This window comes from Cydia strobilella, chromosome 27, assembly GCF_947568885.1.
Source record: "Cydia strobilella chromosome 27, ilCydStro3.1, whole genome shotgun sequence".
In the NCBI taxonomy this organism is placed as follows: Eukaryota; Metazoa; Arthropoda; class Insecta; order Lepidoptera; family Tortricidae; genus Cydia; species Cydia strobilella.
Window position 1 is genome coordinate 3,682,687 of NC_086067.1, and position 13,605 is coordinate 3,696,291.

Genomic DNA, 13,605 nt, shown 5'->3' on the forward strand with positions numbered 1-13,605 from the left:
CAAAATAAAGATTTAAGGGGGGCTCCCATACAACAAACGTGATTTATTGCCGTTTTGCGTAATGGTACGGAACCCTTCGTGCACGAGTCCGACTCGCAATTAGCCGATTTTTTTACCTCCCGGTTTAAGTATCTCGACATCGATTTGTACATCGATGTACCTCGAAATGCCTGCATTACCGCATGGTATATTAAACATAACCTCTTTATTCCAGGGCATATCCTCCTACCTCTCCACGGCGCCGTATATCGCGAAGCTCCTCTTCCGCGGCATCGCGTCTCAGAGCGACTTCTTCTTAAAGAAGACAATCTACGAGTACCTGTGGGAGTACAGAGAACCTATACTGGACACTTCGAAGAGTATAGCCCCGGGGCTAGTGCCGGTTAATAACATGGGGATGCTGGCTAGGGTAAGCTCATTTCAAACCAAAAACTTTGTCTTACACCCGGTTTCTTAAGCCATGGAGTTTCTTGCCTTTCTAAGGGGTCCATTCTTAACCAAAACCCTTATAAAACCTTTATAATGCTTTTGCTCTTATATGTGACAGTGTCAAAGACATTTTTGCTAGTTGGGAACCTACTGGACACTTCGAAGAGTATAGCGCCGGGGCTGCCGGTTAATAATATGGGGATGCTGGCTAGGGTAAGTCAAAATAGAGTAGGTATACACAAGTATGTTGGGGAAATGTAGTTTATAGCCTAGCATAGACCGTAATTTGGGACTAACCTGATGACGTGGTAGACTTTCTCCAGGCAGGGGCCCCTGTTCCTTCGATGATGAATGTAGCAAATGACCACGAACGCTGTAAAGAGTTCGAAACGTCGGGATGTATTATAAATTCAATATACGCGATATAGTCCGTTTTCATAGTTTTATTTCATGTAATGATTTGTTTACTAGACTTTTTTGTCTATAGGCTTGGGCACCATCTTGGAGTTTTTGACGTGCAAAAGGGGAATTTGTAACATAGGGTATAGTTTTTTTTTTAGTACATACATTTACAGAAATTAACGACATCTTGTAAGCAATAGATGAACTAATCGACAATTGTTTCATAGAATGAATGTTTCGCAGAATTTTCATTTGATAGAAACTTTTTTCTTTTCAAAAACTTAACTTTCTAGGTACAGCTAAAAGATTATTGTTTAAAACCCATTAGGTCTAACAGAAAAGTATGTTAGGTTAGTTTGGAATTGCGACTCTTTGTGAAAAAATATGTTTTCTATGAAATGAAAATTCTGCGAAACATTACATTACATGCAAAACAAGGGTAAACCACAGAGAACCTTATACTGAACACTTCGAAGAGTATAGCGCCGAGGGCTTGGACAGGGTAAGCTCAATTCAAACCAAATACATTTTTTAGGGTTCCGTACCTCAAAAGGAAAAAACGGAACCCTTATAGGATCACTCGTGCGTCTGTCTGTCTGTCCGCCTGTCACAACCTATTTTCTCCGAAACTACTGGACCAATTAAATTGAAATTTGGTACCATATGTAAGTTTGTGACCCAAGGATGGACATGTAACGTAAACATATTAATTTTAAACACGGGGGCCACTTTTGGGGGGTAAATGAGAAAATTAAAAAATAAAGTTTGTCAAACTATATTGTGTTACATATCAAATGAAAGAGCTCATTGTGAGAATCTCAAATATATTTTTTTTATAATTTTAAAATAAATAGTTTAGAAGTTAATCAAGAAAATAGGCAAAAAATGACCATTCCCCCCCTTTATCTCCGAAACTACTAGGTCAAAAATTATGAAAAAAATACACAAAATAGATCTTTACCTATAGATTACAGGAAAACCTATTAGAAATGTGCAGTCAAGCGTGAGTCGGACTTAATTACTTAGTTTTTGATCCGACCCCTACGGGTTTTTTAAAGACATTTCACATAAAAAATACATTGTTTAAATTGTGTAATGGACGGAATACTTGGAACGCGAGTCCGACTCGCACTTGGCCAGTTTTTTTAAATTGTCTTACACCCGGTTACTTAACACATAAGTAGTAACACCTTTAAACACATAAGTAACTATTTTGGAACGTTTTTAAGAACTGTTCTTAATGTACCGTAACCTGCTTTACCAGTAGAATTAAGATTAGCTAAATCTCTCCCCATATTCAAAAATCAGCTAAAACTATACTTTCTATCTCTGCCTTAAGTTGCCATTTTATATATTGTATATATGCTTGTATAAATATATATTATATATATATATATATTGTATTGTATATTTATTTGTGTGTTAGGTTTCGTTTTAATACTTATATGTATAAGTAGTAATTGTAGTATGTGTGTTTGTGTTTAATAGTCTCCATATTTAAGCTCTTTGCACTACCTGTTGACTTTTGTATGAGTTCTACATTTCCTGCTACCCAAAGGTTGTCTGGAAGAGATCGCTTTTTAGCGATAAGACCGCCTGTTGTTACCTGGTTCTATTTTTTCTTTAAATATTTCTTTGTAGTTTTACATGTATGTAAAATGTATAATTTTGGTGCAATAAAGAATATTTACTTACTTACTTACTTACTTACCGTCGGAAACATCCAAAATTGCGAAATTTCACATATTAAAATTTCGGAAACTTCGGAACTTCGAAAGTAATCGAAATTATCCATTTCCATAATAATAGTTTCCTTTGTTTCCTGTGAAATTCTCCTGAAATTTCCGATAACTTAGAAACTTTTTGCAAATTCGGAGCTTGTACATCTGTTGTAGAGCTGCATAATGTCCGGCGCACACATCCACATTTTTTTTACAGATCCTCATTGTTTTCAGATCTACGCAGACTTCACAGACGAGGTGACAGTAAAGATAGGCCCTCGGTGGGGACACGAACATTTCTTCCAGATCGACCGGTTCCATGGCGAGCCACAAATGCCAGGCTACGACCCACAAGTGAGTTATCTAGCCCGGGTCGGCATCCCAGGTAGCAGTGACGTCAGCGACGTAAAAATGACGTCATTTATACGTCATAATGACTTAACGAACGTCTTAATAACATTTTAATGCTATATCACGTCACGTACGAAACGTCAGGCCATAAATAAACGTAAGTTTGTACGCGATTACGTCCCGTGTTAGTTTTAAAAAATTATGAGTGTAAATCAAATCAAATCAAATGTTTTATTCGTGATAAACTGTTTTTGTTTTGGGGTCGAAACGTTAGGGCCGTGGGGACCCAGCGCCCGGCGCTTATATAAGGGTTTGGCGTCGCGTTTGGTGGATGCCACGGGCGACCAAAGGGCTGGCCAGTATTTTGCCCAGAGAATTAGCATCGCTATTCAACGGGGAAATGCAGCCAGCCTGTTGGGCACACTGCCTGCTGGCGGCGAGTTAGAGGGGGTGTTTTGTTTGTAGGGTTTTTTAATGTACATAATTTTAGAGTAAGTAAGTTGACGAAGCCTGTTGCGGATAGTGAGTTTGTGTTCACCTGACGAAGCCTGCGTTGCGGATATAAAATTATGGTCCCTGAATAAATATGTTTTTTAACTTAAAACTAAAATTACATACAAAAATTACAAAAGTATACTAAAGCTAAAGGAACTTATAAAATAGGTAGGAGTTGAAGTTTACCACGAAATGGTCTCGCCTCAGCATAATGCTGACCCGAAAGTCAGCGCTGATCTTCCGGCGGTAAATCGTAAATCGTGTTAGTTTAAATTAGTAGGTATATAAAAAATGCTACCTGGGAACCATTTCATTTCATTTCATTTATTCATAAAACAATTTTAAATTGTGTTTGAATTTATAAATAACTTAAAACTACATGAACACAACAACACGCAAACATGCAACTAATATTAAAATTAAAACATAAATAAAAACACAAAAATTAATAAAATGGATGGATGGTTATTAATAACCGAGTATTATCTACTCTTTAGAGTTGTAATTGCGGCTAGTCAAAGACACAAAATATTAAACCATTCAAATAAATTGTTTATAGCTCATTGAGGTTCCTAAAATAACTGATTTCTACTGTGGTTGGCTCTTGTCTTCAAAAGTTTGCCGACACTGATCGGCAGTGCTAATAACTACATATTGATATCTCTCACTCAACTGAGCATTTTTAGGGTTCCGTACCCAAAGGGTAATTATTAAGACTCCGCTGCCCGTCCGTCTGTCCGTCTGTCACCAGGCTGTATCTCATGAACCGTGTGTCATGAAATTTTCACAGATGATGATCACTTGCCGCTATAACAACAAATACTAAAAAATTACGGAACCCTCGGTGGGCGATTCAGACTCGCACTTGTCCGGTTTTTCATTTATCATGCGCTGTAAGTGGGTCATTGTTTATCTGAGATGCGGACTAAAAGGTCTAAATGTGATACATTTCGGCCCTGGGGTTGAAATGTGGCACATTCCTCTGTGCCCACGTCCCATGAGCAACTAGGTAGAAGCAAATGGAAAAATATTGTCCTATTTTGATTAACTCCCATACAACAAACGTGATTTTTTTTGCCGTCTTTTTCGTAATGGTTACGGAACCCTTCGTGCGCGAGTCCAACTCCGACAACTGCTACTTCAGAGCCCAGGGTCCTCTTTCCGAATCATGTTCTTCCACTTCGCATGGTCTTTCCCGCGTTACTCGGCTGGTTTGAGAAAAGAATGTAGGTAATTCTCTAACTCGAATAATCATTGACCGCAGAAATGTCCCGACCGCATCTTCGGCTCAACAGAGGGCGTGATGTACCACCAACACATCACCAAGAAAGACGTGCTTCTGTACTGGAGGAAGACCGTCTGCAAACTTATGCCTCTGTATTTTGACAGTACGTACTTTTGACAATTATATCCCACTTCCAATTTTAACTACGAATTCAGATTAAGGTACCCTCGGATCATCAGATATCAATTTTCATCATGATTAGAGCAAAAATTAAGAATTTCAAGATGGCGGCCGCTTCGTATGATGAAAATTGATATCTGAGGATATAAAAAAAAATCTATTTATTTCAAGTAGAAAATTGCTTAAATCTATTTTACATTTGTGTGCAAAATCTCTAACATGACATTATGTGCGCGGTTACTAAACTCACCAAAATCCGAAGATCCGAAAGGTAAACTTTTTGAGTGCGGAATGCGCCCTATAGTAAAGTATCAAGTATGAAGTATAAATGTAGTAAGGTAGTTGGTATAGTTTGTTTAGTTTTTGACACAAAATATCAAGGTTGTATCCTTCAGATACGATATACCTTATCGATTTTTCTTTGTACAACATACCACAAATGATACGTAATATCTTATTATCTAACCCCAAGAAAGCAATTTTGAAAATATTTTTTTTTTTTTTTTTCAATATTGTTATACTGAAAATTTATACACATTAAAAATATTAAAAAAAAATCAATGAAATTATTTTCAAAATTGCTGTCTTGGGGTTAGATTAGATATCATATCTTACGTATTATTTATGGTATATTGTACAAAAAAAATCAGTAAGGTACATATATCGTATCTGAAGGATACAATCTTGATATTTTGTGTCAAAAACAAAACAAACTATACCAACTGATGAAAAGGCGCAGTTAAAGGGTTAAAGAGTTAGATATATGGATATTACATATCATTTTATGATTAATATGTACCGTATCTGCAGTACAGTTCCATAAGTCTCGTAAAATAGGTATTGAAGTAGAACTGTGTCAGTTTGTAAAATTGAAAAATTAAAAAAAATAATTGTTAATGATATTATTTTCAAAATTGCTTTCTTCGGGTTGGATATGAGGATATCACGTATCATTTGTGGTAAAACAAAAATCAGCCATATCGTATCTGGAGGAGCCCAAACTTGGTATGTTTCGAAAATTCTTTTTGTTTTAATAATAAAGAAATGGCCGAAATGTAATGATGTGATATATTTTTAGAATCGCCTCAAAGAGCCCTTTCGTATGATAACCACACACGATAGGTTTTGGATTTTTTTTCCATACAAAAAATAATAATGTTTTACCACTCCCCCCGGGAATTTTTTTTAGGACCTCTAGTATGATGCGTGTGCCAAACGCCTAACCTGTACATCGATTTGCGGTTTTTTAATTCGAACGGCTTACACTATAAAAACTGTTTATTTCAGGTGAACAAACCGTAGACAACGTATCTGTATACCGCTTCAACCTATCAGAGAGCGTGTTCGAGCGGACTAATGGAACTGACTGTTACAACACAGAACCACCGCTGCCACCTGGGCTGAGTGACGCCAGCAAATGCTACTTCAGTAAGTCATTATAGTTCTGTTAAGTGTTATATAACGAATTCATTATAGTTCTCTACAGTGTTGTATAATGAACTCATTATAGTTGGGTCGCATTAGAGAGCGTGTTCGAACGAACCAATTGAACTTGTTACAACACAAAACCACCGCTGCCACCTGGGCTGAGTGATGCCAGCAAGTGCTACTTCAGTGAGTCATTATAGTTCTCTTATCAAGTGTTTTATAATGAATTAATTATAGTTGTACTATACTGAGTGTTATATATATGTAAAATTTAAAGAAAAAGAAAAATATATTAAATAATATATTTTTCCTTTTCCAAAAGGAGGGAGATGAGGTGTATTAGGTATAGAATATAATATTAGGTATTTATAGGATTCGAATAACATGTAAATAGATCATAAGGATCATATAGCTTAGCGGTACCATATAAGGAGTCATGTAAGATGACTCTCCCCCATATTAGGTTAGGAATGTAATACATACGAGAGTCATGTAAGATGACTCTCCTCTATATAAGGAATGGAATTTAGGAAAACAACCATTTGACACCTTCCACGTGTAGACCTCCCGAATAGTTTTGATTCAGAATTAACCTAGATAATTTAGTATATATTTTTATAAAGGATTGTATCTTTTGGATTGGGTGAATTGGGTCATTACATCTTCAGTATTCTCGATTTGCTACAACTATGTAGGTGGTGCGCTGACCTGCCCAAAATGTGCTCGAGTATTTAGCAAGAAGATAGGGTACGTGAGCCACCTAAGGGCGCACCAGAGAGCGGATCAGCTACACGCTAATAACGCGAATTAAAAATTGCCTACTCCAGAGCACACAGTCGCTGTGGCCGAAATCGGTCAGGAGAGCATCATCATCATTTAACCAACAGTCTTGTGTTTTACTATTGTCCTGGGTCCCATCCTTACAAGATGCACCATAGCCACCATGAAAGCGCTACTGTCGCGCTCACAGCCCATAAGATAGAAAGAGAGAAAAAGCATTTATTAGCACAACATAAAACTAGAATATAAGTAAGAATAATTACACAAAATGAAGTTGCGCTAAATGGTCCTTACTCAGCTTGGTGTCACGGTATTAACCACATGGCACACTCCGCGACGCTGATTTTCAGCATAGAGTAACTTATACTAGAGCGGTACTATCATAGTAAATTTTGTAACCCCAGTAAATTCACTGCCATCTGTCGACACACTTTAAAACTAAAAATAAATATTTATAAAAATACGATAAAATGTATTTAAATATGGATAAATGATTTTTTTATTTGCATTAATTATTTTTATATGATTTTGACCCCTGTTCTTTCACTGGTATGCGTTAAAATTATAAATAACAAACGAAACAGTCAACGCCCTCTATACGAGTGTAGGCCAAAACTAGTGGCGCCATCTGATTGAGAATCAAATTTTCGTGATTTTCGAGGCACGTTTTTTCCTTAGACTGTATCCATCTATTACGGAGTTATATCAATCTTTGGTAAGGCCCAGTAGATGGACTAGGTGGCACTCAGTAAATGGGTTATACCTAAGTGGACACAATGTAAAAAAATAAGGGAAAGCTTAAATACAATAGGGAATATTACGCGAAACTACGTAGGGGGCGCCAGGGCGCCACTATCACAATCTGAGGGTGTATCGCGAAACAAGAAAATTAAAATCTCGTTATCTCTGTCACACTTGCATATTCGAGCGATAAACAGGCAGATAGCGAAATTTCTGATTCGTGTTTCCTGGTAGGTCCTCTGTAAACAAACCGCCTTTATGCATCGATGTCATATTTTATTATCTCTGAAAAACTTGTCAAAAACCTGTTAAATGTACAGTATGTATAAGTTACTCTATGGTTTACTAAAAAGGCTACCTCCTGCACTCTAGTGGCAGAACATTGCAGTAATATCCCCTATTAACAATCAAATTACTTAATTAAAATTAGCCTATACCTAATTCTTATGAATGTTCGTGTGTATGTATGTATGTAAATGTCTATGCGATTTGTGTGTGTGTTGCATTTTTGCTTAGCCAGTATCTATGCCAGTATGAATTTACGGAGGTGAATTTTAAATGTGGACACCGTTTTTGAATTATACGTACTGGTGGTGGGGCTGGTGGCAAATCATTCCAACAGTTGGTGGCAGCGAAACGAAAGCGATAGCGATATATAGAAAACAATCTACTTTTCTATGACACATGTATAAAGGCAAAGGCTTCTTTCCAGATTTCCCGATGGTGGTATCGTTCCCCCATTTCTACACCGGTGGCTTACCGAAGGACTACTACGTTACGGGCCTGCAGCCAGATAGATACAAGCATAACTCTTACGCCGTTGTTGAGCCTGTAAGTATTAATACCTACTACTTATTTATAAGCTTATTCCAAAGGCGAGCTACCTGAATGGAGAAAGAATTGGACATATAACATATGTTATAAAACCCATCACAATCGACATCAAAGGTTTGACACCTCACGACCAGCGATGAGGAAAGTGATCAATAATATCTACACGATCGCTATGGATCCAGAATGATAATCCGCGAAGGACTTTAATTGACATGTCATCTCATGATCAATAGCGGCTGATTAATATGCTATAGTGTTTTAAACACGATTTGATTAAGAATACTAATTTGTTTGATTCGCGTTGACATTTATTTACGAGTAGCTGTGCCCGCGACTTTGTCTGCGTAAGGTCAATGTGGAGAAGACCGGCATACCGGCATAAATGGAGGACCATTTACGACGAAGCAAAGTAGGAACTTACTATTTTGCTTAGTGTCCGACCGAAACATGTTTTTGCCGAAACCGAAGGTTCGGTTTTGGCTCTAGTTTCGGCCGAAACCGAAACCGAAACTTTTGTTGACCTGTTAAAATCGTTGAAAAAAATTCATAAAACCGCTTTCATACACATACAGGTGGCCAAAAAATATGTGCATTCCCGTTGCCAGGGAGATTTTGGGATTATACTGAGCAACTTTTACTATGGGACCAACCATATACACATATAATCGGGAATGCACATATTTTTTGGCCACCCTGTATATATCATAGACTTTATTTGGACTTTATCCAGGCGCTATTCCTACTCTAGCTGCGGTTACTAAGTCCAAGCAGACGAAGTCGCGGGCAAAAGCTAGTGTTACATATATATATATATTTTCTTTATTGGAGAAACAACAGAAGTAAGTACTTACAATAATAGCAAATGATAATAAGATACAGTTCAAAACATATTCACCTACCTCCTAAAACGCTCTCACTAAGAACTATACATAATATAGGTATGGTACTTAATGCTACAGTAAACTTAACTAAACTTAACGCACACTAGAGAAACAAGCTACACAAGGAAGTTAAGTTGTCTCAGCTAGGATTTCAAGGACTTGCTTTTGGAAACGTACTTTGTTTGTGTTGTAAATGTCTACGGCCGTGAATAGTTTATTATATGTATTGCAAAGGCGGCGCAGAGGTGCGCGGATCCCAGCGTTAGTTGAGCAAGTCGTGATTTGATAAAAAATTAACAAAAATATTTTCTATTTCAGTTAACTGGGACTCCATTCCTCTCCGTAGCTCGCATGCAGAGTAATCTGCACTTAAAAGACCTTTCTGGTTTTTCCGAGGACTACAATAAGTTTTCCAACCTGATAATACCTCTGTTCTGGGCAGAATATGTAAGTATCATAGGAGGTAGGATCCTATAGAAGTGGCCTACCGCGACCGCGTGCACCCGTGAGGGACCACAATGCGACAAAAATATTCATATTATGATTGGTCGAGTAGATTTGTAGCCCACCATAAACCATACAAATTTACGGTGGGGAACATAAAAATGTGAGACCACTGTGAGACTGTAACAAGGACAAACTAAAATAACGTTTTCTCTGCTACTCCTACTGAAAGATACATAAGACTATCCCGTTCTGACAGTTCCCCCCCACCACTCATGCCTAATCCAGTTTTATACTAGATTCATGGTAAGTATTTATATAGTTGGTCAATCCAAATTGCCAGTAAATAAGAACAAAAAAAGTATACTCATCCTTTTCTTTTGGGTGCTAGTACTAGTGTAAGACAAAGATAGTATGATTCTCTCTGTCTATGTTTGAAACGAGACAGTCCTTTGACAAACTATATTTATTTATAGTCTGTCATTTCTGCCTTTGCCATTTCCGTCAGTACATAAAAGCGGCCAATTTAAAAAATGTAGGCTCGAAGCGAAGGGTTACCGCCCAATTGAACATTTGAATATCGCGCCTTTTTCTACTGCCAAAGTTGTTTGACAGACTATAATAAGATAGCTCAAGACCTGTCCAGACAGAAACAATTTGTCGCCAATCTGATAAAATTGTCCGATCAAATCAGGGAGTGCGGACGCAAACACCAAGTTGGCCACTTTCACCAATTTTAAATTAATGGTGATATTGGTGATATTTAAGCGCTCTAAATAAATTAAAAATGCCCATGCACAAATTTTTATTCTTGCGTCTGCACCCCATTTTATCGGTAATATCGGTCATAATCTAGGAGAATATAACGCCATGGAGACGCCATGTCTGTAATTTGCTGTAAAAAAAGTCTGCCAATCTTTGCGGGGGAGGGGAACATCAAATGCATATATATACATAACGTCAAAATAGCCATGTCAGATAAACGTCAGTCCATACAATGTGTATGACCATTGGCCGACTATTTTCGACAGCGGGAAACGCCTGTTAATGGCTACTCCGTTTGGTTATATCCTCCTAGATCATAATCGGCAGTCGAATTCGGCGAGCCAAATTGACGTTTGCGTCCACACGGCCTGATTTGATCGGACAATTTAATCCACATTTAATCAGATTGGCAAAAAAATGTCCCCGTCTGGACAGACCTTCATTTAACACGTTGGTTTAGTTTCTTTTTAAATATGGATGGTACAGAAAGGATGCCAATCTCTTATGGCAGAATTGTTGCAAAAGTGACCGCAATCAGCTTTAAATAACAGTTCCTAATCTCTCCGGTGGCGCTAGTTAGGCTCTGGGACAATGCTGGGACATGAGTATAACATGAACCATATAAGGCAACAAATAACCCGACCAAATTACGTAGGTTTTTTTTGGTAGTATTTCGGTGTATGGTGGCGCCGCCTAATTACTGTTTTTTGATGGACACTTTTCATACATAGAGATTTGGCTCCTTTATATAGTCTCCATGTTTTTAAATTAGGCAAACTTCATCAGCCAATCTGCTGAGATCTCATTGGCTGACATATTAGTGTGGCCATGTAAATACTGATAATTGCCCTTATTTGATTTTCCTCGAATAAATTTAGCTCGTTAATACCTCATTTCATTAGCTTCATAAGCATTTATCAAATTTGTAATATGACAATTACATTAGTAAAAGCTTAATAGAACTGCTACTGCTTAATATCACGCTTTTAAAAATATTGTCACGAAGAGCTGTTCTGGAATTCTGAAAAGAATTAAATAAGTAGTGCGTTTTTTTATAGTCACTTTATTTATTAATACAGATGTAGTGCATAATTGTTTTCCATCGTATTTTCACGGAAACGTTCGTATTTGTCATGCTACTTCAGTCAACGTCAGTACTTATTGTACCGAGACTGACTGAAATAGCAAGACACGTTGCACGTTGGTACGTTTCCGTGAAAATACGATGGAAAATAATTAGTCAGACTAAAAAAAGTCTGCAACGATTTTGATAGCACACGCAGTGCAAGTGTTATTTATTTCAGGCAAATGCCCATATAATTTGTTAGTAATACAATTAAATTAATCTTAATATGCTAACTAACATTAAATTACAAATAAAAGAATACATCACATTTAACTATTTACATAATGAAGACTGCCACATTCCAAACACTACCGCTGTACATGCAACAGCATCCAGTGGTGTTGGAACGGGCAGTCCAGCCTCTTGGCCAGCACACGCAACAGACTGTTGGAGCTACGACCGCGCAACCGCCGCATCAGTGAGGCAGTACGCTTACGCATTATGTCCTGGAATCCATCGGTTCGAGCCTCCGCAAACATACCTGATGCACTGCAGAAACGCGGCAGACCCAACAGTACCCTAAACCCATTATTATATTGTACTCTCAAGGTGTTGAGAGTACTCTGCGTATATCTTATCTTACCACGCTGCACGTGTAGAAGCTCTGGCAGTAGGCCTTAAACAATATTATTTTGACTTCTTTTGTACACCGTGCAAACCTGCGGGCAAGCATATTATAACGCACAGCCATGGAGCGTCTCTCCCTTTCCACGTCTATGCCATCTGAGAGGTCCGTAGTCACCCAATGGCCCAAGTATTTGAACTCTGACACTTGTTTGAGTTCAAACCTCCACTAAATTAGTCAGTTTTTCTTTTAATATGATCTAAAAAATTTTTTTTCTTTGTTTCAGAATCAAGAAGGCTTACCAAAGCGAATTCAGGGCACAATATTTTTTATGACAGTTATTCTACCTCCTTTAACAACTGTAATTTTGACAGCAACTCTATTAATAGGATGTTTTATAATATTTAGACAAATTTACATTCACAACTTTAAGAACGATAGTTTGAACTCTGTATTGCAACTTCAATATAACCAGAATAAGGTGATAGCTAGTACGAAATGGTTTGCCAATGAAAAAGAAGTTTTTCTGAAGCCTCCTAGCTAAATAAAAACTTACATAGTTCTATATTGGTAATAATACGTAAAAGTGTCATTAGTGTTAACACAAAAATTGTTCAACGAGTAAAGACTGAAAACCATACTCGCATTTACAATATTATCGCATGAATCATGCACTGTTATTATTTTTTATCAACATAATTACATCATTAGGTATTTTATTTCTTTTTTTATGACTAGGTATCTATTCTATGACAGGAATATTTTGGAATACCTAATATGTATATACAATTTATAAAAGTTTATATATCCAGGGCTAGTGTTACGCTGTGATTGTTCCTAAGATAAGTAAATAAAATATTTGCTCACTTCTAGTTTTAAGATGTAAATAAATGGATAAAAGTTTGCTCTTGTTTTATTTAATTTTCCCTAAATTGTAGCAATACTCCAATATACTGGTATCATTATTGCGTTTTGTTTCTACGTGTGTTAAACTGCTTTAATGGCGTCAAATGTCAGATACTCGTACTAAAAGAAAACGAGGGCACAAGCAGCATGCAGCTTCTTTTATTTATCAATAATTGTAATATAAAAACACTATAAACACATATATTATTTTATAACATACTAGACGTTAAACGTACCCGTTGTAAGAAAGCAAAAACGAAACGCTTTGAAAGTTGATATTATGTTTAGATTTTTGCGGCGGTAAGTGGCGGTAAGCAAGATTTATATTGTAT

At 37.1% G+C, this 13,605-nt stretch overlaps 1 protein-coding gene across 1 annotated transcript in view; it reads left to right on the forward strand.

Annotated features, from left to right (window-relative positions):
* LOC134753513 (scavenger receptor class B member 1-like) overlaps nucleotides 1–13,269 on the forward strand; it is an 80,430-nt gene extending 67,161 nt beyond the window's left edge. Inside the window, exons 7-13 of the mRNA XM_063689410.1 lie at nucleotides 215–409; nucleotides 2,787–2,906; nucleotides 4,663–4,786; nucleotides 6,091–6,231; nucleotides 8,465–8,583; nucleotides 9,786–9,914; nucleotides 12,654–13,269. Of these exons, the coding sequence (XP_063545480.1) occupies nucleotides 215–409; nucleotides 2,787–2,906; nucleotides 4,663–4,786; nucleotides 6,091–6,231; nucleotides 8,465–8,583; nucleotides 9,786–9,914; nucleotides 12,654–12,911 (1,086 nt within the window). The 3' untranslated portion in view covers nucleotides 12,912–13,269. The remainder of the gene's footprint in view (nucleotides 1–214; nucleotides 410–2,786; nucleotides 2,907–4,662; nucleotides 4,787–6,090; nucleotides 6,232–8,464; nucleotides 8,584–9,785; nucleotides 9,915–12,653) is intronic.
* Nucleotides 13,270–13,605: the final 336 nt, after the last annotated feature.